Source organism: Monodelphis domestica, chromosome 5, assembly GCF_027887165.1.
Source record: "Monodelphis domestica isolate mMonDom1 chromosome 5, mMonDom1.pri, whole genome shotgun sequence".
NCBI classification, from domain to species: Eukaryota; Metazoa; Chordata; class Mammalia; order Didelphimorphia; family Didelphidae; genus Monodelphis; species Monodelphis domestica.
In genome coordinates this window covers 93,946,493-93,973,140 of record NC_077231.1, presented here as the reverse complement: position 1 = coordinate 93,973,140, position 26,648 = coordinate 93,946,493, and the positions used below count along the sequence as shown (strand labels likewise).

The 26,648-nt window shown below is 43.8% G+C and overlaps 2 protein-coding genes across 3 annotated transcripts in view; both read right to left on the bottom strand.

The window, feature by feature from the left end:
- The window catches only part of POLR3B (RNA polymerase III subunit B), a 149,448-nt gene extending 146,444 nt beyond the window's left edge, over positions 1-3,004 (bottom strand). Inside the window, exon 1 of the mRNA XM_001365890.5 lies at positions 2,774-3,004. Within this exon, the coding sequence (XP_001365927.1) occupies positions 2,774-2,845 (72 nt within the window). The 5' untranslated portion in view covers positions 2,846-3,004. The remainder of the gene's footprint in view (positions 1-2,773) is intronic.
- Positions 3,005-8,256: 5,252 nt separating this feature from the next.
- Positions 8,257-26,648, bottom strand: part of TCP11L2 (t-complex 11 like 2) — a 42,700-nt gene continuing 24,308 nt past the window's right edge. For both annotated transcript variants that reach the window (XM_056798796.1, XM_056798795.1), the window contains 4 exons: positions 16,780-16,967; positions 14,270-14,451; positions 12,018-12,187; positions 8,257-10,898 (listed from right to left, as the gene is read on the bottom strand). In XM_056798796.1, the coding sequence (XP_056654774.1) occupies positions 10,654-10,898; positions 12,018-12,187; positions 14,270-14,451; positions 16,780-16,967 (785 nt within the window). In that variant the 3' untranslated portion in view covers positions 8,257-10,653. The remainder of the gene's footprint in view (positions 10,899-12,017; positions 12,188-14,269; positions 14,452-16,779; positions 16,968-26,648) is intronic.

The window sequence follows — 26,648 nt, the reverse complement described above, 5'->3', positions numbered from 1 at the left end:
AATGGCATCAACATAAAAGGGGGAGTTGCACAAGAGTGAAATGTGAAACATTTCTTTAAGCACCAAAGCTATTTTTATGGAAATTATTTTTAAATGTATTTCACATTTCCAAATTTCCCTGTCTTGTTAAAGGACAATGAATAAATGATCTTATTAATTCCTATGCCATGAAATGATGTTTTCAGGAGCTGCTAAAGGAAGAAGTCTGTTTTGGTCCCCTACTTGAACGGCCCTTTGGAGTATAATTTGAGGTCTGCTTTTTAGGGTTCTTTGGTTCTCTAGCAAGTTGACAGCTGTTACTTCTGGCAGTCAATATGCCTATTTTCACAAGCCTCCTGCTGCCTTTTCTAATTGTCAATTTGTGATCAGCCATAAATTGGTAAACCAGACTACTCAGTTTATGGAATTGGTGCTTCAAATTTCATCAAGAACACTAGACCTAGAGTACACATTGATAAATCTGTCCAGGGGGTGGTACATTCTTAATGGCATGAGAGAAAACTTTTTAAGATATCTCAAAGAGAGGAAGACATTTCAAAAATGAGGGGAAAAAACATAAATGATATTAGCATCAAAGAGGTGACTAAAGAAGATCTTATCAATTATCTATCAACATATCTACTTTCTCATTTCTATTCCGTCTTTATAAGAATAGTCCAAATATGTCTTAAGGGTAGCATTAAGGAAATTATGATGAAAGAGAAGAGACATTAGTCAATTACTTTCTACAGCAGACCACATTTTTATAACAGCATCACTCAATAAACAGTTAAGTGCCTACTATGTGCCAGCCCTAACCCCATGGGCTAAGCACTGAGGACACAAAAAAAGGCAAAAAGTAGACCTTGCCTTCAAGGAGTTCACAATCTAAAGAGGAAGGAAACAAGCAAACAACTATGTACAAAAAAAATGTACAGGACAAATGGGAAGTAACTAACAGATGAAAGGCTTTAGAGTTGAGAGACTGAGAAAGGCTTCCAGAAAAAGATGGGATTTTAGGTGGAACTTTGAAGATGTTAAGGAACACCAATAGCAAGAGATGAGAGAAGTGAAGGGAAGCCAGAGAAAATACCCAGAGCCAAGCAATGAAGTGACAGGAAGATGTACAAAATACAAGATCCTTCAGTGCTTACTATTAATTCTAATAAAGTGGATTCAATAGAGCAAAATGTAGCATCTCCTCAGAAAAGAAGACAGTGAGGGTGGAGAGAGGCTTGACTCGGAGTCAACAAATCCTCAGTTCAAATCTGCCCTCACACATTTATTAGCTATGTGACCATGATCTTTGCTTTAGTTTCTTCAACTGTAAAATGGGGATAATAAAAGCATCTAGGGGGCAGCTGGGTAGCTCAGTTGATTGAGAACCAGGCCTAGAGATGGGAGGTCCTAGGTTCAAATCTGGCCTTAGCCACTTCCTAGCTGTGTGACCCTGGGCAAGTCACTTGACCCCCATTGCCTAGCCCTTACCACTCTTCTGCCTTGGAGCCAATACACAGTATTGACTCCAAGACGGAAGGTAAGGGTTTAAAAAAAAATAAAAAAAAAAATAAAAGCACCTACCTCAAAGGCTTATTGTGAGGATCAAATGAGATATTTGTGTAACAAAATAAAATTTAAAAAAATTTTGCACAGAGCCAACATGAAATGGTCACTTCTTTTCCAAAGAGGACCAGTGACTTTCTCAGGGGGATGTTACGACTTGCACTTAAATTGAATTTAAGTGAGGCAGAGTTGCACAAAGTTCTCACCCTCATTGTCTCTTCCAGAGTCATCAAGGGACATTGAGAAGACTGGTGATGGCCTGGGACACAGTAGTTAACCTTGGCATCTTTGATGTCTGATCAAGCTCTAAGTGCTTCAGCTGCCTTCATGGATTTTAGAACAAACTGTTCTCATCCACCCATTTCCCTAGGTTGTTGTTTTTTTTTTATGTATCACATCTCTATACTAAGAAAGAATGGCAGAGTAAAGAAAGGTACTAGGAACCAGAAAAAAAAAGGATCTGTTCAAGGGCCTGCCTCTTGATCAGTAGGAGCAGCGTGGCCTTAAAATTATTTAAATCCTGGGGCAGCTGGGTAGCTCAGTGGATTGAGAGCCAGGCCTAGAGACAGTCCTAGGTTCAAATCAGGCCTCAGACACTTCCCATCTGTGTGACCCTGGGCAAGTCACTTGACCCCCATTGCTTAGCCCTTACCACTCTTCTGCTTTGGAGCCAATACACAGTATTGACTCCAAGACGGAAGGTAAGGGTTTTATTTAAAAAAATGTATTTAAGTCCTCAAGTTTTCTAGTCTAGTGCAGAAAGATGATTAAGTGGGGATTTCAACTACAGCACAATGGACTGGATGAAGTGGTCTCCTAGGTCTCTTCCAGCTCCCCTCTCTGGGCTTCAGTTTCCTCTTTTGCAAAATGAGGGAAACTCAACCTCTAAGGTCCCTTCCAGCTCTATATCTATTATCTAGGTCATTACAGTTTTCTTGAACTCAGTTTCCTCATTTGTAATATGAGGGGACTGGGCAAGGCGGTCTCCGACACCTCTTTCTGCTCCCAAGAAATTGACACGGGGATTGACAGCACAGAGAAGAGACCTCGTGGGCAGAGGTGGGTGCATGCGCAGACCGGACCCTGGAGTTCGGAGAGGGAGGAGCGGAAAGTTTCGCGCATGCGCTGTAGGCCCGGAGCAGTCTGGTGGCTGGATTCCCTGCCCAGCCAGGGAGCCCGAGGAGGGAACGCCCCCAAACAAGTCACGTCTCAGCCCCAGCGATTCACTCACCTCTACTGTGGGAATGGGAGCGGCCACTTGCTCCGGAGTCAAGTTGCCGAACTCCTCAGCTAGCACGTCCATGGCTTCCCAGTTGCTATTCCCACTTCCTTAGCCTCACCTCTGCGACCCTAGCGGCAGCAGTGGGCGGACCGCTAGAAGCATGAACACCCGGAGGTGCAGCACCCAAACCTTTCCCCACGTCGGTGCACCACGCGGGAAGGTTCCGCCCATTTTTTAGGGACCCTATGACTACGTCGACGGGACCCGGATGAGGCTCTGGCGGAGCCCCGCCCCCTTATACGCCATAAATTCCGCCTATTCCAGGGAGCCAGAGCGAGGAGGGGCGGGGCTAGAGGAGGAGAAGAGCCGTCCACGTGGCGTTAGGCCTGGATCTAAAAATGGCGTGTCCTTTTTCAGAATAACTAAGGGAAAAGGATAAACCAGTTTCTTTTAACTCAAAGGCTATCTCCATAGTAACGGCTATCCTGATTCTCCTAGCTGTTAGTTCTTTGTATGTATAATGAAATGGGGGGGCAGCTGGGTGGCTCAGTGGACTGAGAGCCAGGCCCAGAGACAGGAGGTCCCAGGTTCAAACATAGCCTTAGATACTTCTAAGCTGTGTGACCCTGGGCAAGTCACTTGACCCCCATTGCCTAGCCCTTACTACTCTCCTGCCTTAGAATCATTTGGTTCTAAGAGACATGGTTCTAAGATGGAAGGTAAGGGTTGTTTTTTGTTGTTTTTAAGTATAATGGAATGGATAGAATCCCCTGGGCCAGGACCCTGAGGTCCTGGGTTAAAATCCTGCCCCCAGACACTATCAGAGTGCCCCTGAAAAGTAATTTTTCAAAATATGTATAATATATGCATCTGGTGTGTGATATGTGTAACATATTTGCAAGATGTGGATATAGTATGTTAAGCTATATGTTAATATCTCATATATAATCGTATGTAAATAAATTAAGATCTCTATACTAAGGTGCCTTGTGTACCATACTGTATAATATATGTAAAATATATGTAATATAATGTGTTTAATCAGTACCTGTATCTGAATGTGTGTAAAGGTAACATGTAACATGTGTATTGTTCTAGAATAGGTATATGCCCATTATGTGATAAAATATGTAAGCTGTGTACATGTGTAACATCATGCATATAAGATATAGATATATAATGAAATAGGTGGCTCAGTGCACAGAGCACTGGGCTTGGAGGGAGGAACACCCAAGTTCAGAACCAGCCCCAGACACTTCCTAGCTGAGTGACCCTGGGTAAGTCACTGAGTTCAAATCTAGCCTCTCCCACATATTAGCTGTATGACCCTGGGCAAGTCACTTAGCTGAAATTTCTTCATTCATAAAATGAGGCTGATCATCACAACCACTTACACCTAGTCCCTCCCACACTTGTGAAGATCAAATGAGATGATTTTTATTTGTAAAGTCTTTTTGCAAACCTTAAAGCACAAATAAATGGTAGTAATTAGCTAGCTATTTACCAACACAATGCCTGGCACACACTATAAATCCTTGTTGATTGATTAAAATCCATGGAAATTTACTATACCTTTTTCTGATCATCCTTTTGAAATTGTTAAAAGGAAAAAAACCAAGACTAGTCATCGGGTGTGCTTCAAAGGGCAGACTACCTCAGAAAACCATTTCAAAATGCTTTTTCCAGCATGGACCTAGTGTTGTAAAAATGGACTCGAATCCAGGACTTCAATCCCCAGAAGTCCTTGCTCCACTTCCCCAGAATGCTTTGTAATCTCACTGAATTCTCACCTGGGCCGAGAGCAAAATCATTATTAAAAGGGTCTCCGCCCTCGGCATGATCTCTCTTCTCTTCCTGTCTCTGCTGGCAAACAGATGTGTCTCATGATGTGAGTGAAATTTGGGTGGGCCTCATGGCCCACCTAGCACGTGCTTCTCTTGCTTGTATTTTCTTTAACCCTTGACCTTTAATAACCCTCATAAAAATAATATTCCTTGCAGAAAGAAACTAATTTCTACCTGCCTCAGTTCCCAAAATTTTAGTCTTTACAGTGTAAAATGAGGGAGTAGGCATCTGTCCATCCACAGCCTCCATTCTCAAGGCCCTCGGTCTTCTTCACCTTCCCAACATTCTCCAAATTTGTCTCAGGCTCTCTCCATCAAAATCTGCCCTTATAAAAAGATCTGGCAAACTTAGTGAAGGGGAATGACTGATAAATCCAGTAAATACCCATGATCAGGTTAACGGATTCTTCACTGGAGCTTCTAGAAAGGCTTGGTCTCTTTCTTGAAGTAGCTTGGAGTTATGATTACTCTCTAGGGGATTTGGATTTAAACAGAGTTTATGGAATTTCAAGTATTGGTGTGTATCTGGAAATGGTCTCCCCCAACCCCAGGCCTATTAATTCTTAGAATCCCAGCAGGGAGAAGACCAAGTACCAACCATTACATCAGGGGCTCTGGATAGGAAAACGCTCTCAAGTTCCCCTCCTGATCCTTATGGACTAAGTTTTGAAAATGCCTTTGTTTAAAGACCTTGAATGACTCAAGAATGTCCTGGAGCTTTCTTAATCCTAGTTGGCTCTGTTCCATTGAGCCCACTCAAACATCTGGAATAGTTTCCCATCAAGCTAAAATCATTTTTGAAGGAGTCTAGAATCCTTCAAACCTCAAACCGTCCATTGACTATAGAGATTGCTAAGCCATCCACAGATATTCTCCTTACACAGAATCTAGGTGTCTTGTGGAGTCTCCAAAGGTTAAAGGAGTCTCAGTGAAGCAATGTCAAGATCATGGATTTAACTAATTCATCAAGAACAAGCACTTACCAAGTGATGGGAGAGCACTGGGTTTGGAATCAGGAAGATTCATCTTAATGACTTCAACTCCAGCCTCAGACACTAATAATTGTGTGATCCTGGGCAAGTCACTTAACCCTGTTTGCCTCAGTTTCCTCATCTGTCAAATGAGCTGGAGAAGAAAATGGCAAACTACTCCCATATCTTTGCCAAGAAAACTACAAATGGGACTACAAATAGTCAAACACAAGTGGAAAATGACTGCAAAGAATGACAAGATTTAACCAAGTCTAATAAACTAATCTTAGTAAATTCTTCCTATGGTTCCACATCTACAATTTCTTTCTCTTCACCTCTTTTTAGAACTCTCTGGGCCCATTATGACTCAATTCAAGTATCACCCTCTACAAGAGGTCTTTACTGGTTTCTCCATCATTGTTAAATGCTTCCCTTCCACTGCCAGCACTTCCACCCAAGGCCTTCTTCCAAACAGGAGCATACAACAAGTCCATGTCACAGATGGGATTATATCCCAGGTCTATCTGACTTCAAGGTCCAGCCCTGTTGATACTATACCAAGGCCCAAAGCAAAGTGAGGACAGTCATATAAAAACAGCAGAAGAGGGGGCAGCTAGGGGATTCAGTGGATTGAGAGTCAGGCCTAGAGATGGGAGATCCTGGGTTCAAATCTGCTCTCAGACACTTCCTAGCTGTGTGACCCTGGGCAAGTTACTTCACCCCTGTTGTCTAGCCCTTACCACTCTTCTGCCTTGGAGCCAATACTGATTCTAAGGTGGAAGGTAAGGGTTTCAAAAACAAAAACAAAAAACAGCAGAAGAGACTCATGATGAGCCAGATTCCTCACCTCCTGGAAGAGGATGGCTTGGAGGTATATAAGGAGACATACATTTGCAGGCATTATCAAGGTATGGTTTTGTTTTTTTTTTACTTCTTGCATAATCATTTATTACAAGTTGTTTTTATTTTTTAATTGGAGAGTGAGAGCAAGGAAATAACTAGCAATCTGGTAACTATTTTGGCCAAAAAGAAAAGAGGGCCATGGAAACTTTTTTTTTTTAAATGGGCAAAAGAGAACAAAGGGAAATTTAGAGGAAGATGCAGATAAAAGACAGCTTTGAAACTACATAATAAATTTATTACCTTTGATTGTGAGCTCATTCCAAGAAGAGAACTTCTCATTCTTTATACTTTGATTCCCAGCTGGCACAGCCACTGCTTAATAAATGATTGATGATATACTTTTTAAAAACAAATTGTATGGGCCAGCTAGGTAACACAGTGGATAGAGAACCAGGCCTTGAGTCCGGAGGAACTACTTGGGGTTCAAATCTGGTCTCAGATACATCCTAGCTGGGTGACTCTGGGCAAATCATTTAACCTCAATTGCCTAACCCTTGCCACTCTTCTAAAGTCTTAGAATTGATAGTAAGGTAGAGGGTAAAAGTTTTGTTTTCAAAGTGCTTTATAATTGAGATTTGAAATTCATACATTACCCTTCTTTTTCTGTTCTTCATATATGGAAATGTCCACAATTGTTGACATTTGTCAAGTGAAAAGTAACAAAAAAAATTTTTTTTGGTGGGGAAGCTGGGTAGTTCAGTGGATTCAGAGCCAGGCCTAGAGATTGGAAGTTCCAGGTTAAAACTGACCTCAGATACTTACTAGCTGTGTGATCCCTGGATAAGTCACTTAAACTTGTCATTGCCTAGCCCTTACTTTTCTGCCTTGGAACCGATATACAGCATTGACAAGGGTTTAAAATATGTGTGAGTATGTACATTTTTTAAAAGAACAGCAGAAGTACCTAATGGGTTGCAACAGGGAGATGATGACCTGGCTAATCAAGACTTAAAGGTCCCCAAAAATGAGCACTATTGGCCGAATCTCTAAAAATCCCCTCAATGGATGTGGCAAAATTAGGACACTAATGCATTGCTGGCGGTTGAGAATTGATCCAACCATTCTGGAGGGCAGTTTGGAACTATGCCCAAGGGGCTTTAAATAAATGCCTACCCTTTGATCCAGCCATAGCACTGCTGGGTTTGGACCCCAAAGACATAATAAGGAACATAAAATATTCATAGCTGCACTCTTTGTGGTGACAAAAAACTGGAAAATGAGGGGATGCCCTTCAATTGGGGAATGGCTGAACAAAGTGTGGTATCTGTTGGTGATGGAATACTATTGTGCTAAAAGGAATAATAAAGTGGAGGAATTCCATGGAGACTGGAACGACCTCCAGGAAGTGATGCAGAGTGAAAGGAGCAGAACCAGGAGAACATTGTACACAGAGATGGATACACTGTGGTACAATCAAATGTAATGGACTTCTCTACTAGTAGCAATGTAATGACCCAGGACAATTCAGAGGGACTTATGAGAAAGATACTATCTACACCCAGAGGAAGAACTGTGGGAGCAGAAATGCATTACAAAAATATATGCTCCATCATGTAGTGCAGTAGGGATGTGATTGGGGTGTTAATGTTAAAGGATCGCTCTACTGCAAATATGAATAACATGGAAATGGGTTTTGAACAATGATACGTGAATAACCCAGTGGAGCTGCTTGTCAGCTGTGGGAGGGGGTAGGGATCATGAATCATGTAACCATGGAAAAATATCCTAAATAAAATAAATAAATAAAAATCCCCTCAATGAAACAGACACGGCATTCATTTTTTAATCAATTGCTTTAATATTTAACTGAAAACACACACACACACACACACACCACACACACATACACACACATTGCCAGCTTGTATGGAACTAGTTCTTGCCAAAAATTTCACAAGTGCAACTTAAACAATACATTAAAATATTAGTTTTACATTTTATAAACCTTGCATAGCAAAATGTGACCTTGTTAAGAAACTACCCTGGAAGCCAACGTTTAAGCAACCTTAGAATGAATGGCATCCAGGATGATAGGAATTGAGATACCTCAGTGAATACAATTGCCTAAATCCAGAAACAGATTTGTTTCACCACTTTTTAAAAAATAAAATGCCCTTTATTTTAAATGTAATTTTTGAAAAAGTGTTTATAAGTTGTTTTTTCCATGCAATATAAATTAAATACACAAGAGAATCACACTGGATTCAAACTTTATGGTAAAAATAAGCTCTGCTTTTATCTCCCTGTTTTAAACAGGCTGGTCACTTACAGGAAAAGAGAAAAGATGACACTGGATTCTGTCCCTTCTAAACCCTTCATACGGGGGCAAAGAACAGGACAGAGAATGCAAGAAAAATCAAGTTAGATTTAGCACCGTACTCAATGGAAGCTGTGCCAAGAAGAGAATGGTGGCATGGTACCCTGCTGTGCCCATGAAGAGAGTTCCATTCAGGCATCAGTCCATATAGAGATGGCATATATTTTAATTGGTCATTCAGGGAGAAAACAAGTTAAATGAATGTTCTCAGAGTTGGACATAAAAAGATCAGCAATTATCACATTTGCCCTATCATTTTCTTTAACCTTAAAAATATAAAGGAGTCATATCCCCAAATAAAAGGGGGTGGTTTTTTTTTTGGGGGGGGGGGAAGAGGGCAACAGTGGTGGTAGTAGCAAGGATAAACAGAAAAGAGACTTGAGAAGTGGGAAAGTAACATTAACTAGGTAAGCCTCCTTTCTCACAAAGAACTCCTAAGTTACAAATAAGTACATATATTCACTCAAGTTAACTGTGCCCAGTGGAGTCCAAGACAATCACCCTTTGAGAAATAGTTTTGTAAAAGAGGTGCAGTTCCCCCAGGAGGCCCATCCTAATGCTGGTGCATTCTCTGAGTCTCAGTGAAGAATTCTGGTACGTACAGTTGTCTTTCAAAATCAAAGGTCCATGAGGGCCCAGCTTCTTAAAGTATTCTGAATGCTTAAGGATACAAATAACAGAGGCACAAAATAGATTAGCAGACATCAAGGTTAAATGATATAGAAGCTCAAATTAATTTTTTTTTCTCTTTCCAGATGTAAAAATCACTTAAAAAACAAAAATCAACAACCACCAAGGTTTGCTTGTTGGCAATATCCCAGATCCTCACCTGGGATTATACAGATCCTTTTTCTCTCCCAAGCAAACCAAATTTCCTATCATCCAAGGCTACCTTTAAAAGGCAACATCTCTTCTAGTCCTTTATCTGATTGGCTGAGATCTACAAGGAGCCTCTGGGCCAGAGGTTTGGACCCCAAAGAAGGTTGCCTCCTTGCAGATTTTCCTACCAGTTCCATGTAGAGAAAATGCAACCTTCAATATAAAATTTCTTTGAAGTGATTGGTTTCTAACAAGCTGCTACACCCTAGTAGGTTTTCTATAACATCAAGACAACATGGCTTTCAAAGATTTCAAATCAAATACAAATACTGAAGTCTGGCAACGTAACAAGTGATTTGGTTCTTGTCATGTAAACCCTTCTAAGTAAGTGCTCAGATCCTGGGGACGGAGGGAAATCCTATGTACGCTTCCTTTTCCAGAGCAACAATAAAAATTGTACATTTCATATTGCATTGACCTACGTCATTTTACCAGTCTGTTTAATAGTAGGGATTTCTTCATCCCTTTAGTGACTGCCCTCACCACTCCCTGATCCACAACCCGCTCATCACAAGTTGTACCAAAACGAAATTTAGATTCGGTAAGGGACAAGTTAGGAGCAATAACACCTCGACTGGTAAGAATTCATTAGTTAATGCTATTAGGATCGCAGGATCAAGGAAACCTTAACAAAAATATCACATACAGGGGATATAATCCATTATATAAAATGTTTCTTTTCCTTCGGAAGTCTCTTAAAAACAAAAAACAAAACAAAAAACCACCATGGTTTCCTTCTACTAAGTTTTCAGAGGGATAGAATGTGTGGGCCAGCGGTGCCACAGGTCGAGTCCTGTAACTAACAGGAAAGGAGTCACACAGATCCCAGGTAACCTTGAAAAACAGATGGGAGGTGGGGGGTGGGGAACAGGGAATATGCCGTAGTCCTTGTAATACAGATTCAGGGAAAGAACCTGGACAGGCAGGCTGGGATGGTCTCAAGTGGCCACTCCTCCTTCTGATGCCAGCTCACTGCTAGTTCCTGGGAGGATCCGTGTCTGCTGTTCTGCCTCCTTCCTCAATGAAAAGGAGTTTTCGGAGAATATTTGCATAAAAGGGTCCGTACACTTGTTTGTTAAGGTTTACAATGTTTGCATACTGAGAGCCCAGAGTCTCCAGCTCGGGCTGGATGATGGTGAGGCCTCCGGGCACGGGGGGCATGCATTTCTGAAGGCTTGGGACATTGAGGAGACTCTTCATATACAGATGGATTCGTTTATCTGAAAAAAAATGCAGAAAGCTCGGTGAGCAAGGGAAGTGACTGTGCCTGGTGGGACCGTGCATTCAGATCCAGAAGAGGTCATCAAGCCCAATCTCCTTGTTGTAGGATCAGAGCACTAAGGAAATCCAAAGTCAAAGAAAGTAGGATGCAGAGAACCCAACTTGTCCAAACAAACACAAACAGAAAATGACAAGCTGGATTTAAAGCCAGATCAGAGGACAAATCTGGTATTCACTCCGTTGTCCTCCATTGGGGCAGTAGCTACAATAGCTATCCAGATATTATTACGTCCATTTTACAGATAGGAAATCTAGGGTATGAAGAGGAAGCAGCTGGTCACACAGTGCTGCCAAGAAGTCCCAAGTTCAAATCCTGCCTAAGAGACTTCATCACTGGGTCACCCTGCACAAGTCGCTCAGCCTGGGTTGCCTCCATTTCCTAAATGTAAAATGGGGATCATAATAGCATCTCCCTCCCTGGGTTGCTCTGAGAGATAATGATTGTAAGGCCTTTAGCACAGTAGGTGCTTACTAAATGCTTATTCCCTTCCCTGTCATCATCTAGCATATATCAAAGAAGGAAAATGAACCTAGGTCCTCCTTGATGCCTCAGTTGAACCTAAGACAGGGAGTATGATCCCCATTTACAGATAAGGAGACTGAGGTTCAAGTGGCTCGCTCCTACAGCTGCCAAGGGCTCCTCCTGGGCCCTCCTGCTGGTGTTCTTCCTCTCCAGCTACCCGGAACTTAACAATTTCCCACTTATTTCTGGATGTACTTTGAGAGGGACAGCTTGTCCTCCCCATGGGCTGTGAGATCCTTGGGGGCCGGCCCACGTGCTGTGTACTCTTTTTGTACCCAGTGCCTGGCACACAGCAGCCACTTAATCAATGTCTGCCGATGAGCAGACTGACCCGGCTCCCCACTCACGGAGAGCAGGTGCCACTTTGGCCTTTCTGCCTGCAGGGCCTCGCACAGGGCCTGGCACACAGCGGGCTCCTCGCACAGGCTTCCACACGGACTGATGGGGCATCAGAGGGGGATTTTCATTGGGAAGAGTCGGAAGTGAAAGCCCGGGGAAGGGGAGAAAGGCAGGAGGAGCAGCGGGCCCCACTCACCGATCAGGGAGCAGATAGGGTTGCCCTCCGAGATGCTGGAGAGCTGACCCAGGAGATTGGCCTGAATCTCGGGGCTGAGCGCCGGCAGGCCTCTCTCTGCCAGTGACTTGTTGACTTCCACACACGTCTGGAGGCCTATGGAATTCAAGGCCTCCTTGAGGTTAAATGTCCTGGGGGGGGGGGGGGAGAGTGGGGTGAGATGGGGGGATGGAAGAGGGGAAAGAGAAAAAGAGAAGGAGGAAGGGAGAAGGGGATGGGGAACAGGGGACAGAGAGGGAGAGGAGAAGGGGGACAGGGAGAGGGGGGGATGAAAGGAATGAAAGAGAAAAGAGGAGAAGGGGGAGGGGAGGCAGGAGAAGAGAGAAAGGAGGAAAGAGGGAAAGCATTAGGTTCACATAGTATAATTTATCAATTTCCTTTTTAAATTCCTCTTTGCTCCTTTCCCCATAGTTCCCACAACACTGACCACTCTGGGATGTGTCCATCTGGCTGTACAAACAGTGGACACGATTTGCACCTTTCTCCTCCAAAATGGAGAGTGCTTTTCAAGTTTGCTGCTTCTATAGGACCACAGATTCAGACAGCAGGCTGCCTTACAGCCATCAATACTCCCCTTCTCACAGACACACTAGGGTCTTGAGTCTCACTGAGCTCGTGCAACTTGCCCAGAGTCACACAGTCAAAGGTAGGACTCGAACTCTGGTATTGCTGACCCCCAAGCCCAGGCCTCCTCCCCTCCTTCTTCGATTGCTTCAACACAGAGTGGGGAATCTCCTCCTCCAAATTCAGACTGGCACCCTGGAAACCCAGTAGTGATGTGACTTGCTCAGGGCCACACATCCAGCACAACTAATCATCATAATACCTAACAGTTATAATGCTTTACGGTTTGTAAAGCATTTTACGTAGGTTATCTTAGTTGAGCCCCAAAATAAATTTGTGTGGTTGGGAGCTGTAAATGTCTCCTTTTACAGATCAGAGAATTGAGGTGCACAGAGGTTAAGTGACTTGCCCAGGGACACACAGCTCTAAGGATCTGAAATCGAGTCTTCCTCATTTTCCGAGTTGGTCCAGTATACTGGCTGGACGTCTCTAGGTGGGACTTTGAACCTAGGTCTTCAGGCAGGGCTCCATATTCACTAGATCACATTGCCTCTTGGGAAGAATTTAATTGTTGTTTAGACTTTTCTTTTCCTGATTCTTAAAAAAAAAACAACCAACCACCACCTTAACTTCCACCTTAGAATCAATCTTAGAATGTATTTATATATCAATTATGTTGATTTATAAAGTCTGGAGGTCCTGGGTCTAAGTGTGGCCTCAGACACTAGCTGGGAAGCTCACTTAATGCCCATTGCCTAGCCCTGACCATTCTTCTGCTTAAGAACCAATACACAGAATCAATTCTAAGAAGAATGGTAAGAGTTTAAGAACAAATAAACAAAAAAGTAAACAAAGACTTGCTGTTATCTTCCAGGAGGAGACTTAAGGTGAACCCTGGACCCAGGAGCCTGACAGGGCCTTCGAGGGCCCCCTAGGTGTCTAAGCTGGGAAGGTCTCTCTCCCCTGGCTCAGACTGGCCTGGCAGCCAGAAGTGCTTACTAAGCCCCTCCCAGGCACTCTCTGGAGCCCCAGGGACACAAAGGATGAAGCTCCCTACTCAAGACACTTAGCTTCTCCTGCAGCAAAGATGGAGGATGCCTGGCTACACCAGGGGAAGCCCTGTCACAGTGGCTTCCCATAAGCTGAGTTCTGCAGCCCAGGGTGTTTGGTTTGGCTTGGCACTGTTCAGGGAGCACGAATCAAAGATGACGTTTAACATCTTCATTCTAAGTGGAAACAGGACACCTCTCTTGACACAAGTCATGGAAAATCTCTTTCCCTGCCCTAGACAAAAATACTGAAGCCGCTAGTGAGATTCAAAGGCACTAGAGGGAAAAAAAAACACTACCAGGTAAGATGCTCCAAGACACAGTCATAAAAATCCTGCTCAAGAGTCCCAGATTGCTCCTGATGAATGAAAGGAAAAGGGGGCAAATAGGTGGCTCAATGGATAGAGGGCCAGGTTTGGAGTCAGGATTCAAATCTGGCCTCAGACACTTTCTAGCGGTGTGACCCTGAGCAAGTCACTTAACCCCCATTGCCTAGCCCTTAACACTTTTCTGCCTTGGAATTAATACTTAGTGTTGATTATAAGATAGAAGGTAAGGGTTAAAAAGAAAAAGGAACCCATGGTGGCTTCAAGAACTTACTCTTTGTTCATTCCTTCGAGCAGGACAGTGGAAATCCTTTTCAATCGGTCTGCAAGCTCAGGTAAGCCTTCTATCAAAGCACCCACCATGTTGTTGGTGATTAGTGACAGGCAGGCGATAACCTTCAACTGATTCAGTCTTTCTGTCAGTTCTTGAAGACGAGTTCCATCTGTCATTAGTGTCTGATCAATAAAGATAAAACAAAAATCATTAAAAACAATAATAATTTTCCTAGCTGGGTGACCCTGGGCAAGTCACTTAACCCCCACTGTCTACCCCTTACTGCTCTTCTGCCTTGGAACCAATAGCAGGTATTGATTCTAAGACAGAAGGAAAGAGTTTAAAACAACAACTAAACCATCGCCCCATGAAACAGCATCCAATCTAATTCCCTCATTTGGAGAGGAGAAAACTAAGACTTGGGGAGGCTGAGACTTGCTCAAGGCTGATGATTTACAGAACCATCTGTAAAATGTAATTAGAATATTTCTAGGATCTGGGGTGTTTCAAGGTTTAAATGAAATACTTGCAGGAAAGTACCCTGGTGACTCTACAGAAAAGTCAGCTAATACTTAAAAAAACAAAACAAAAAATCCTTCCCTTCTCTCTCAGAATTAGTACCGTGTATTGGTTCCAAGGTAGAAGAGAGGTCAGGGCTAGGCAAAGGGGGGTCAAGCAACTTGCCCAGGGTCACACAACAAGGAAGTGTCTGAGGTCACACTTGAACCCAGAACCTCCTGGCTCCTGGACTGACTCAATATTCAGTCCCCTAGCTGCCCCATAGTCAGCTAGTACTGTTGGAGGACATAGCCCTTTTCTCCCTTCCAACAACTGCCTTGGGACCCTGTTTGGTGAGCACTGGGGAGCTGAGCTTCCCAGCCTCTTCTTTCCAGACAACTTGCTCCTAGAGAGCCTTCCCCTCCATGCCTGTGCCCTCATTTCTTACTCTGCATCTGCGATCAAATCAATATTCCCCTTGCATTGCTGATTTGGTCCCCTAGGACTCCCCTCATCACCTCTGTAGCTAATGTCTGAGTGGGTGCTCTCTCCTTCTAGAGAATGCTGGCTCCTCCAGGGCCCTGGAGCCTTGGGGCCAACACGTTGTTGATGTTCAGTGTGTCCCACTCTGTGCAACTCTATTTAGGAAGGAGTCTTCCTGACCCTAGGCCCAGCAGCACGTCCTCCCCTGGGGAAGGGCTTGTCTCTGCCTTCACTTGTTCATGGCTGTTACTGTACCAAGTGGAAGACAGGATTTGAATCCAGTTCTCACTAGCAATGTTGGTTCCTAGCATTTCCATGATGAATAGGAGTAGGAAGAAGAACAGACTGTGAGGGCAGGACCTGTCATTTACCCCTCTCTGAATCCTCAGAGCTTGGCTCAGCCCTTGGCCCATCATAGTAGGACAGAATCCACGCTTGCTCAATACAATGATCCAGGACCCTTCTGAAGCCCTGGCACCAAGAATGCTCTCCTTCTCCAGAGGAAGAACTGTTGGAGTTGGATGCGGATCAAAGCAGACCATCTTCCTCATCAGTTTATTTACGGTTTTATTCTGGGGTTTTGGTTTTATAGGAGTATTCTTTTACAAAAATGACCAACATAGTCATTTTTTAATAGAAGGTCTTTATTGACTTTATATTAGACCAGGTGGAACTTGCCTCACTTGTTTCACCATTTTTCCATTCATAAATTAAAAAATGAAGAGTGTTCATAAAATCTGATCTTTCACCAAGCCCTATTCGGTCAGTTTGTGGAGAAAGTGTTTTGGTTTCTTCCATAATAGAAAAAAATGACCAATATGGAAGGAAGCATGTTTTTGCCTGCTAATACATGTGTAACGCCCCCCCTCCCCCAAGAATTTTGGAACTTAAATAAAAAAATAAAAGCTTGCTGACTTGCTGAAAGAAGACTACACACACATCTCATTTGTTTCAACAACTGTGAGGAAAGTCATTTAAGAATTCTTTCATTTCTTTTACAGATGTAAAAATTGAGGGTAAGTTTAGAGGAAGTGACTAACCCAAGGTCAAACAATCAAGGGATCCACAAGCCTTTATTAAGGCTCAACCCATATACCTGCCAAGGAATATACCCAAAGAATGTAAAGGTAAAAAATGAAACAGTCTGAGGCTGATCTCCAACCCATACTATGTGTTCCTTGCAATAGGATCTGACTTTAGAGGCACTGTGGCCTAGTGGGGAGAGCATGGGGTTTAGAGTCATCACCAAAGTCACTGGCTCTGTGACTGGGGAGAAGTCCCTTACCCTCTCCCCAACTCCATCAGCTCCTGCAGTGGATCCCAAAGCATCCACGTGGCCCTTACTGTAGGTCAGTGGGAGTCTCAAGGGGAAAGCGTGCTACACATAAACATCAGCTGTCTCTGATCATCTTAGTGTGTGTTAGTCATACAGCTAGCAAGTGTCAAAGGCCAGATTTGAACCCTCAGTGGTATCAATGGAACAATGCACAAGAGGAGCAAATTCCCAGGAGCTGGAGGAGCCCGCTTACCTCAGGGAATTCCCTTTTCTGATAATCCCATTGCAGCAGCTTCAAGTAACTGTTGTTCAGCACCACGGTTGGGCTCAGGCTGGGTCTGGAGCTACTCTCAGCCCCTGGCAAGGAAGCATTTTCCGAAAGAGAAAATAATTCTTCATTGACGGATTCCTTTATCCATTCCTTTGTGACATCCAGAGCACCTGGAAGGGAATGGTCAGGGAACATAGGTATGGTGTTCTGCGCACCAGAAAGCATCAGAGAGATGTTGGGTTTATGATTATCCTACCAAAAGTGCCTTCCAGAAGCTGGCACAGTGAGGAGGCAGGGCAAAGAGTGCCCCAGCTAGGGTTCAGAAGATCTGGGTTCAAATTCTGGCTCTGCCACATAAAATTTTAGACTTCTGTGCCTCAGTTTCCTCATCTGTAAAGTGGGGGGGGTAGGCTAATGGATATCTGAGGTCCCTTTCAGCTTTTGATCTGGGTACCAAAACTAAATTCCTCCCTCACCAGTGTTGTGTTCAGTGACCCTGGGCAAGTCTTTTAACCCCCGTGGGATTTGTTTCCTTGGCTGTAAAATGATGAGTTTAGAGGAGAAGGCCAAGAAGTCCTCTTCCAGCTATAATGCTGACCAGTACGAGAGAAGCCACTGACCAGCTCTTACAAACATCAGCCCAGTAAGCCACCATCCACTGCACTTCCCGGCTCAGGCACGTGAAGCAACTGGGCAAGCCTTTCCAAACGACAGACACGAGGTGATCTCTCCTTGCTCTTGGCCCTCCAGGCAGTAGGAACATGATAAAGAGGAGCAGGTGCTCACAGGCTCAGAGGTCTAGAGTGGGATGGGGCCTCGGAGGCGTCAATTTACACTGAGGAAACAGAGGATGTGTTCAGGGACAGAGCTGGCAACATCTGAACTCGGATCCTTGGAATCTAAATCCAGACAGTGTTACCTGGGAGCAGCTCTGTCCTTCTGCACTCCCTCCCACTCCCCAGAAGGATCAGACCACCTGGGGAGGCCTGTGTTTTGTTCTCTGCAGCGCAGGCTGGGAAGGGCAGTGGGAGACCACCCAGGTGGGAGGATCAGGGTGGGGAAGGCTTTGAGCCCATGTCCTAGAAGACCCAGCTGAAAGAATCTGGGAAGCACCGAGGCAATACTGACTAGTATAAAGACTTCTATTGGCTTCTTATCAACCTGCTAGCATGAGCTGGCCCTGCCCTCTCTTTCCAGCTCATTAGACATTACTACTTCTCCCACACTCCAAAGCTCAGCTAAATGGGCCTTCTTTCTCTCTTCTTTGCATGTGTCCCTCCATCTCCAGAGTCCAAGCCCTTGCACTGACCATCCTTCATGCCTAGGATGCTCTCTCCTCTGACCTCTACCTCACAAAATTCCTGTTTTCCTTCAAGAAACACCTTTGTTGTTGCTGCTCAGTCATGTCAACTCTTCATGACCTCATTTGGGGTTTTCTTGGCAAAATTCCTGGAGTGGTCTGCCATTTCCTTCTCCAGCTCATTTGACAGATGAAGAAACTGAGGCAAACAGAGTTAAGTGACTTGCCCAGGGCCACACAACTATTTTGGGGTTGCATTTGAATTTAGGAAGCTAAGTCTTCCTGATTGCAAGGTTCATGCTCTATCATTGTGCCACCTAATACCTTCTTCATGAAACTTTTCTTGAACTCCCCCATTGCCAACACCTCTCCTTCCAAACTCCTTTGCCTTCATCTTCTATTTATTCTGCTTGGAAGGCTTCTGAGTCCACTTAGATTTGCACAGGTCATCTGCCCAATGAAATGAAAGCTGTGAAAGCTTCTCGAGAGTCAGCACTGTTTCTTTCTTTATCTTTCTATCGCTGGCTCTAGTACAGTGACAACAAGTAATCAGTGCTTGAGAAGTCCTGGATGAGTGATTAGTTAAACTGTTTCTCCCTGGGCACTTACTGGAAGCATGTTGCAAAGTGTTGCATTTCATTATAAGACAGAGAAGAGTTTAAGTCTTTGACCTTAAGACAAGGCTTCAGAGCTTGGGAACCTTAGAGGCCATCGAGCTCATTTCCTTCATTTCATTATGAGGTCCAGTGACCCAAAGTCCCACAGATAGGAGTTGGCTGTGGCAGAATTCAAACTCAAGTCTTCCAGTGGGTTCCAATCCATTGTCCTGTCAACAGCAGCTTTCCCTTGTCCCCTTCCCTGAGCCTCTTGGGGCTAAAGCTCTTACTTAGCCAAAAGCTGGGGGGAGCCCCTGGCCAAGCATAGGGGGAAGGGCTGCTGTTTTACACACATCACATGGTGTACCCTTCCTAAAATTAGTATTTGCCAAACATAGTCCAACTCTAAGGAGGTGCAGAAATATTTTCCATTCATTGTAACTGATAAGACCAGCACATATGCCTCTGTAAATGAGCCCAGGAGGCCTGTTCCTCAGCAGGGATTTGCTCTATGTGATCAGAAAAGGGATCATCACTATAAATAATGATGAAGAAAACCAACACTAGAACTGAGGCAAGGGAGTACAATGAGAAGAGCATGGAGTTGCTTACTCTGATGTGCTGGGTTCCAACCCCATCTCCTCCAATGACCAGCTGTGTGACCTGAGCAAAATAATTTTCCTGTTATGTTTTATCAATTATAAAGTGAGAAGATTGGGTCCCAAGATGATTCCATGATGCAATTCTGCTTTACCAAAAAGAGCCAAAGAATGTCTTGGTCTACAGAAACTGACCTGGACAAACCTTCACCGGCTCTTCCCAAGTATACTAGAAAAGGGCAGAGTCAAGATAGCAGAGTGAAAAGCATTTCTGCCTAACTCACCCAGCACACCACCTCCACAACAGCCTAGAAATATACCAGCTTGATAAAAGAAGTCCAAAACATAACAGGAGAAAATGACTCCTAAAAAATGGGAATTGTCCAAGTAGAAGCTGATGACTCCATGAGACATTAAGAAATAAAAAAGCCAATCTCAATTAGAAGATCAGAGATTAAATGACTCTCCCAGGATTGTCTAACTAGTAAGTGTTCAAGGCAGGATTTGAACCCAGAGCTTCCTGGTACTAAGTCTAACAATCTATCTATTGTGCTATGATGCCATGGCTTACCTAGTTTTGGTCATCCACAGGCCAAAGAACAATGGTCTGAAACATGCTAGACAATTTTACATTATGAGTCCAAATGTCTGGTACCATCTAGTATCTCTGGGGCCCAGAGGCCTGTGCCAATGTGCATCATGGGACTCCAAAGGCACCTTTTGAAAATGCCTTACTTTGGGTTTGAAGGGCTAATAGAGAGATGGTACAGTTCCAGAAAGATGCCAACACAGGGCAAAGAGCAGGATGCTGCCACTCAAGTAAATCTAAGAGGGTAGAATATGGGGCAGGCCCTGGGAAGAGATTCCTCCTTTGAATTTCATCATTTGTTATTAGAATTATTGAAAATTGTGCTTTATGCTCCATTCCCTGGGTTCTGACATTTGAAATATAATCTCATCAAACTTGATGACATTGTATATTTTCATTCTATCTCGACTTAAAGGTATGTTTTTCCCCCCTAAAAAAAAAAGTTGATTTATAAGAATACCTTTGGAGAGAAACCATGCAAAGAAAAAGTAGATCCCAATGAGAAAGAGGAAAAAAAAGATGTAAAGGAGAAAAGACAGAGGGGAGGGAGGAGGAGACAAAAGAGAAGATTAAGGGAGAGGAGGAGAAATGAAAGAGGGGAAGGTGAGAGTAAATCCAAGTGCAGAGGTTACGAATATGAAAAAGATAGTCCTTATTCTCAAGGAGTTTATAATCTAAGGAGGGAAGAAAAGACAAAAAGGAAGGAGAGAGGGCGGGGGAGGAAAGCAGAGGAAGGAAAGAATGGGGGGAAGTGAGAAAGAAAAGGGATGGGGGTAACTAAGTGGCACAGTGTATATAGAACCAGGCCTGGAGTCTGTAAGACCTGATTTCAAATCTGTCATCAGACACTTCCTAGCTTAACCTCATTTGCTTAGCCCTTGCCTTCAATCTTAAGAGTTGCTACTAAAAAAGAAAGTGTTTAAAAAAAATAAAGAGGGGAGAAAGAGAGAAGAAAAGGAAGAGGAAGGAAAGAGAAAAAAATGAGAGAACGAAGGAGGAAGTCAAACGAAGAAAGGAGAAAGGAGAGGAAGTTGAGAAGAAAGAGAAACCTGTTATCCTCCCAAATAAGAAAAACTCCAACACCAAATAATTTTGTATTTACTTCTATATTTAGCAACTATTGGGTGGGGTGAAGAAGGGTGTGCCGTTTCCAGTCTTTAGCAACTTTTCAGTAAGTAAGAGGCACATCCTTTCATGTTTTTTCTATTTCCTACATATACCAGGGCTTAAAACAGAAGCAGCACAAAGTCGGGGTGAGGAAAGGTGGGGAGGAGTGAGAATGATAATGAAAAATGAAGCTCTCCCCAGGGTTCTTTTCCCTCAAAAACTGGAATCCTCGCAGTAGAAGAGGAAGCATCAAGTACAGCCACTCCTGAGATTGCTTAGAATAGAATTCATGCCTGTGAGAGGTGCTGAGGTTCTGGCTGGAAAAGAACGTCTGTCTTTAGAACAGAAGACTGCAGGCCACAGGCAGGAAGGGAGGAGAGAAGAGCAGGACAGAGAAGGGACAGAAGTGGGGGAGGGGAGAATGAAAGGGAGAAGAGAGGAGGATAAGCCCCGCCCTCAGGCTGGCAGAAGCACCAGAAACTGACAGACAGAAACTACCTGAAACTGACAGGCTGCTCTCAGGACAGAAAACACACACTCATACTCTTCCCTTGTTTGTTCAAACTGAAATCAGGCTTCCCATCAGAAGCTCATTTAGACCACAGTCAAGTAGATTAACTACAATGTTTCACTGGAATCATAATGAGAATTACTTTCTAGATAAAAAGTAACCATTTCCAAAGAGCTCCATTCCACCACCTTCTCTCTCTACTGGTCAGGAAATTGCAGTGTTGCCAGGACCAGAAGGGCCATGTAATACAACTCCTACTTGATCAAGCATCCCACCTGGATGACCTCTCTGGGGAGGGGAAATAGCTCCTAGGGGGGTGGGGCCAATTGAGATGCTTTCTTATATTTGCATTCTCAGCCTTTAGCACTGAGAGCCTGGCACAAAGTAAACACTTGATAAATAATTTTCATTCATTTGTTCACCACTAATCTTGGGTCTTAACTTATAGAATTTCTTATGAAAAAAATCAGACTGTTTCTTCTAATAAAGCGGTTCTCAACCTGTGGGTCGAAACCCCGGCAGGGGTCGAACAACCAAAACACAGGGGTCTCCTAAAGCCATTGGAAAATACATATTTCCAATGGCTTTAGCCACTGGGAATTCTCGCTTCTTTACAGCAAGATCTCAGAAAGAACAGGGACCCTGCTGCCTGAACATTGTACTAATATTAGTTACCTATCAGCAGCCCTCCCCCTATGAGGGGCGATGGATTTACCCTGTTGCCTGGAGACCGGACTCAAACAAAGACCCAGAGAGAGCACTGGGCGCTGGCTCCGGAGGGGTTAAGAACGAGTCCTGGAGCAGATAACAGAGCCGAGTAACCCCAGCAAAGTGAAGCCTCAGCTTGAGCTGAAGGGAGATGACAGGAAGATGAAGGCAGCGTCTGCGGACCCCCTCCCCAGGAAGGACTTACCTCCTGCCCCAGCGCTCAGGCTGCCTCCTACTGGCTTAATATTTCTCAACATATAATTAAATATTGTTTTTGTGATTAATCACTATGTTTAAATTATGTTTGATTTGTAGCAATGAGAATACATAATGCATATCAGGTATTTACATTCCGAATCATAACTAGCAAAATTACAGTTTTGAAGTAGCCACCAAAATAATTTTTTGGTTTGGGGTCACCGCAGCATGAGGAACTGTATTGCAGGGTCACGGCATTAGAAAGGTTGAGAACCAATGTTCTAATGCAATTCTGAAGACATACCTATTTTAGTGGTATCTGTATGGTGTCATTTGTAGAGTTATCGATTACAAAAAGACAAACTTGGAGGGCAGCTAGGTGGCTCAGTGGAGAGAGAGCCAAGCCTGGAAATAGGAAATCCTGGGTTCAAATCTAAACTCAGACATTCCCTAGCTGTGTAACCCCCTGGGCAAATCACTTAACCTCTATTGCTTAGCTCTAACCATTCTTCTCCCTTTGACCCAATAAACAGTATTGATTCTAAGACAATAGGTAAAAGTTTAAAAAATAACAACAGTAGTTTCTCTTTCTCCCTCTTATTTCTCTCCTCTCCCTCTCCTCTATCTCTCCCTGTCTCTCTCTCCCCCTCTACTCTCTCCTCCTTCTCTCTCCCTATCCTTCTTCCTTTCCTGTCTCCTGTCTCTGTCTCTCCCCCTCTGTTCTCCCTCTCTCCTCCTTCTCTCCTTACTCCCCCCTTCTCATTCTCCTTCTCTCTCCTGAGAATACTAGCCAAAAAGACAGAGAGCCCTCCCCTAAACTTGTGAGCAATGTCTCTGCCAACACTGAGTCTGGTCGAATTCTTGTGCCTAATCCCACCCTTGGAATGTCATGATTCTTTGTTCCCATCACAGTTAACCAAACTTTTCTGTCCTCCTGCTAGTTTTTGTTTGAAGAGATAAAAAAGAGACTGTGAAAAAAAGGGGGAGGGGGCCCTGAAATAGCTTGCCGAGATCACCCTGGCTCTGTAATTATGGAGCGAAGATAATGCCTGTTTGTGCTTTAAGCGCCTGTATTACAGCTGACAAATTACAGAGAAAGTTTCTTCCGTTCTCTCACATGAACAATGAAGCCTACAATGCCAAGGACAAAAGGAAACCCAGCCAGTCCAGCCCAATCCATTTCTCCTGGGGGAGCAGCTGAGACTCAGAGGGCATTCAGGAGTTTCTAAGTGATCTCATCCCAGATGCCACTGGCCATCAATCTCATGGTTTCAAATTCTCCATGGAGAGGAGGATATCATTGTGGGCACCTTCCTCCCCAAGTCCTGGCTGGATTAGGAAGTGACCTTAAAGTTAAGATTAGAGAATTTCACCAAGTTGGAAGGGACCCCAGAATCCATTCACTCTACACTCTACCCTTCTCTTCCTCACCCCTCAGAGATGTGTCCTCTGAAACACACCTAAAAGAGAGGTTAATCAGTTTCACATTAGCAAGAGGGAACCCACTTCCTTCGAAGAGAGTCCACTGTGCTTTTTTAGACAGCACTAATGTATAGAAGTCATAGGTCAGGGGGCAGCTAGATGGCTTAGTAGATTGAAAGCCAGACCCAGAGACAGGAGGTCCTGGATTCAAATGTGGCCTCAGAGACTTCCTAGCTGTGTGACCCCATTGCCTAGCTCTTCTGCTCTTCTGCCTTGGAACCAATACACAGTACTGATTCTAAGACAGAAGATAAAGGTTTAAAAAAAAAGAAAAGAAAAAGAAGTCATAGGTCACATATGATCTTCCAGATCTGGAGGTAGAAAGGCCCTCAGAAGTCATCTAGTCCACAGGAACCAAGGGTGTGCCCAGAAAGATCAAAATGTAATATTTAACAAAATAAATAAAAATAAAATAGAACATAGTAATTAACACATAGTTTTCTAAGTCAATATGCTGCACAAGGATACTTCCAGACTGATTAGAGGCCTATTTCTGAGTTTGGCATCACTGGTCTAGTCCAACCTCCTGGTTTAGTCTTAGTTGAAGTCCTATCTTGGGTAAGACGCCTTTCCCTGTCCTCCTAATCTTAAGTCGTCCCCCCCCCCCCAACACATATACCCAAGTCACTTCCAATTGATCCTATCTCTGTAGCCTGTTGGTATGGGTTTGTGCTTGCTTCCATGCTGTCTTGACTTGATCAACTGGGTTTAAGTGAGGCAGAGTTGCACAGATCGTTAGCTTCACAGTCTTTTCTAGTCATTCAAGTCCAGGATGCTTGGCAATGGCCTGGGATGCAGGGGATGACCTTGGCTTCTTCGGTGTCTGACCAAGCCCAATGCAATCCACAGAGCTCGCTTCAGCTGGCTTCATGGATGGTGGAACAAACTGTTCTCAGGCCCTGTGCCACCTGTCGACACCTCCCCTATGGCTTGTTGATTGCCTTTCCCTGGTTTAGCCCCTATGCCAAGAGAGTTTTACTGGGGTAGAGCCATTGCTTCTTGGGGCTGCAGGTGAGAGCTAGGGGAAAGGTAAGCACCAAAGGGGGCTGAGTAACCCTGAAAAGGGCTCAGTAAACCCTCATCCCAGAGATGCTAATCCTCCTTGAACACCCCTAGAAGGACATGAGCAACAATCACAAGAATCTAATAGGGAGAAACTCCTTGAAGACAAACTATTTCTCTATTAGATAGTGAGTGTATTATGGAGATTATAGTGGAGATTATATGGAGATTATATGGAGATTCTATCTTTCAGGCAGGCTGAAAGGGGGTGTTGAACTTCCTCCAGAAGGAGGTCTTTGATCCTCCAGGTCAAATACCCCCTAGGTCCTTCTGCCTATCATTATGCCACATGATTCTCTGCTTAATAAGTTCACTCCCCTGGCCACTGGCTATGCTCCAGTGTGTTCTTTCTTTTTTTTTTTTAAACTCTTACCTTCCTTCTGAGAATCAATACTGTACATTAGTTCCAAGGCAGAAGAGTGGTAAGGGCTTGGCAACAGGGGTTAAGTGACTTGCCCAGGATCATACAGCTAAGAAGAGTCTGAGGTCAGATTTGACCTCAGGACCTCCCATCTGCAAGCCTGGTTCTCTAGCCATTGAGCCACCTCTTGTTCATTCCTTTCATAAGAGGTGGTCAAAAGAACTGAACCAAATATTACAGACGAGGCCTGACAGGGATTTTTTGGATTCTTTTCATCCTGGATCCTAAGACGATTTGAATCTCTCTGTGGACTTGTGGTCTCTTTGCAGTCCAGTGGCAGCCTTTATCTGTTTTCACTTGAATGGCTACTCAGCTTCTGAGCCCTGGCTCTCTTCAAGTGAATTATTGAACCTTAGTCTATAGTATCTCCTTACTATTGCATCACCTTTGTTTTAGTCTGTTGACAACTTTTTTCCAAGGCTGATTGTGATGGATGACATAGGGTGTCATCCCCAATTCAATATGGACAGGTGTTCAACATGGATGGAACTGGGGCCATAGACCTAGAGCTGGAAGAGACTCAGGTCCCCTCATTTCCAAAGTGAGGAAACTGGATTCAAGAGAGCTTTAGTGACTGTCAATATCACCCAAGTGGTAAGTGACAGAGGTACGATTTGAATCCAAGTCTCTTATTTTTACTGGAAAAGTCACTAAAACTTGTAATCACTTATCCAGTAAAAACAGTGCTAGGCAAGAGAAGCAAAGACAGAAGGAAAGGCTATATATGTATATATATACACAAATATTCCTAGAAGAACTTTTCTGGTGGTAGGAAAGATCTGAAAGGAACATGGGGGCCCATTAATTGGGAACAGCTGAGAAAACTAGGATATATGAAGATAATGCAGTACTAAAGTGCCTTAAGAAAAGGTGAATGAATAGTTGAACAGTGAATGAACACTTATGACTTCACTGAGATGACAATGGGGCTACCAACCTCACTCCAGAAAGGTGGTGGAATCCTGGTAGGGAGTGAGGGAAATGCTCTGAGCCAGTCAGTCTGCTGATTTGTTCTGTTTAACTTTGTTTTTATTCTTATAAGGGAAAGGGGCAGTGGGTAGAGAGTCATTGTCAAATGACAATGGAGTTAAAGAATAAATAATATTTTAATAAAATGTAATAAGAGACACAGACAGACAGAGAGATGCATCCAGAGGCAGAGACACATACTTGGAAACAGAAAGCCATAGAAAGAGAGAAAAAAAAAACAGAGACAAAGTGAAACAGATTCATAGAGACACACACTCGAGGGACAGAGAGATACAAAGAGACAAACAG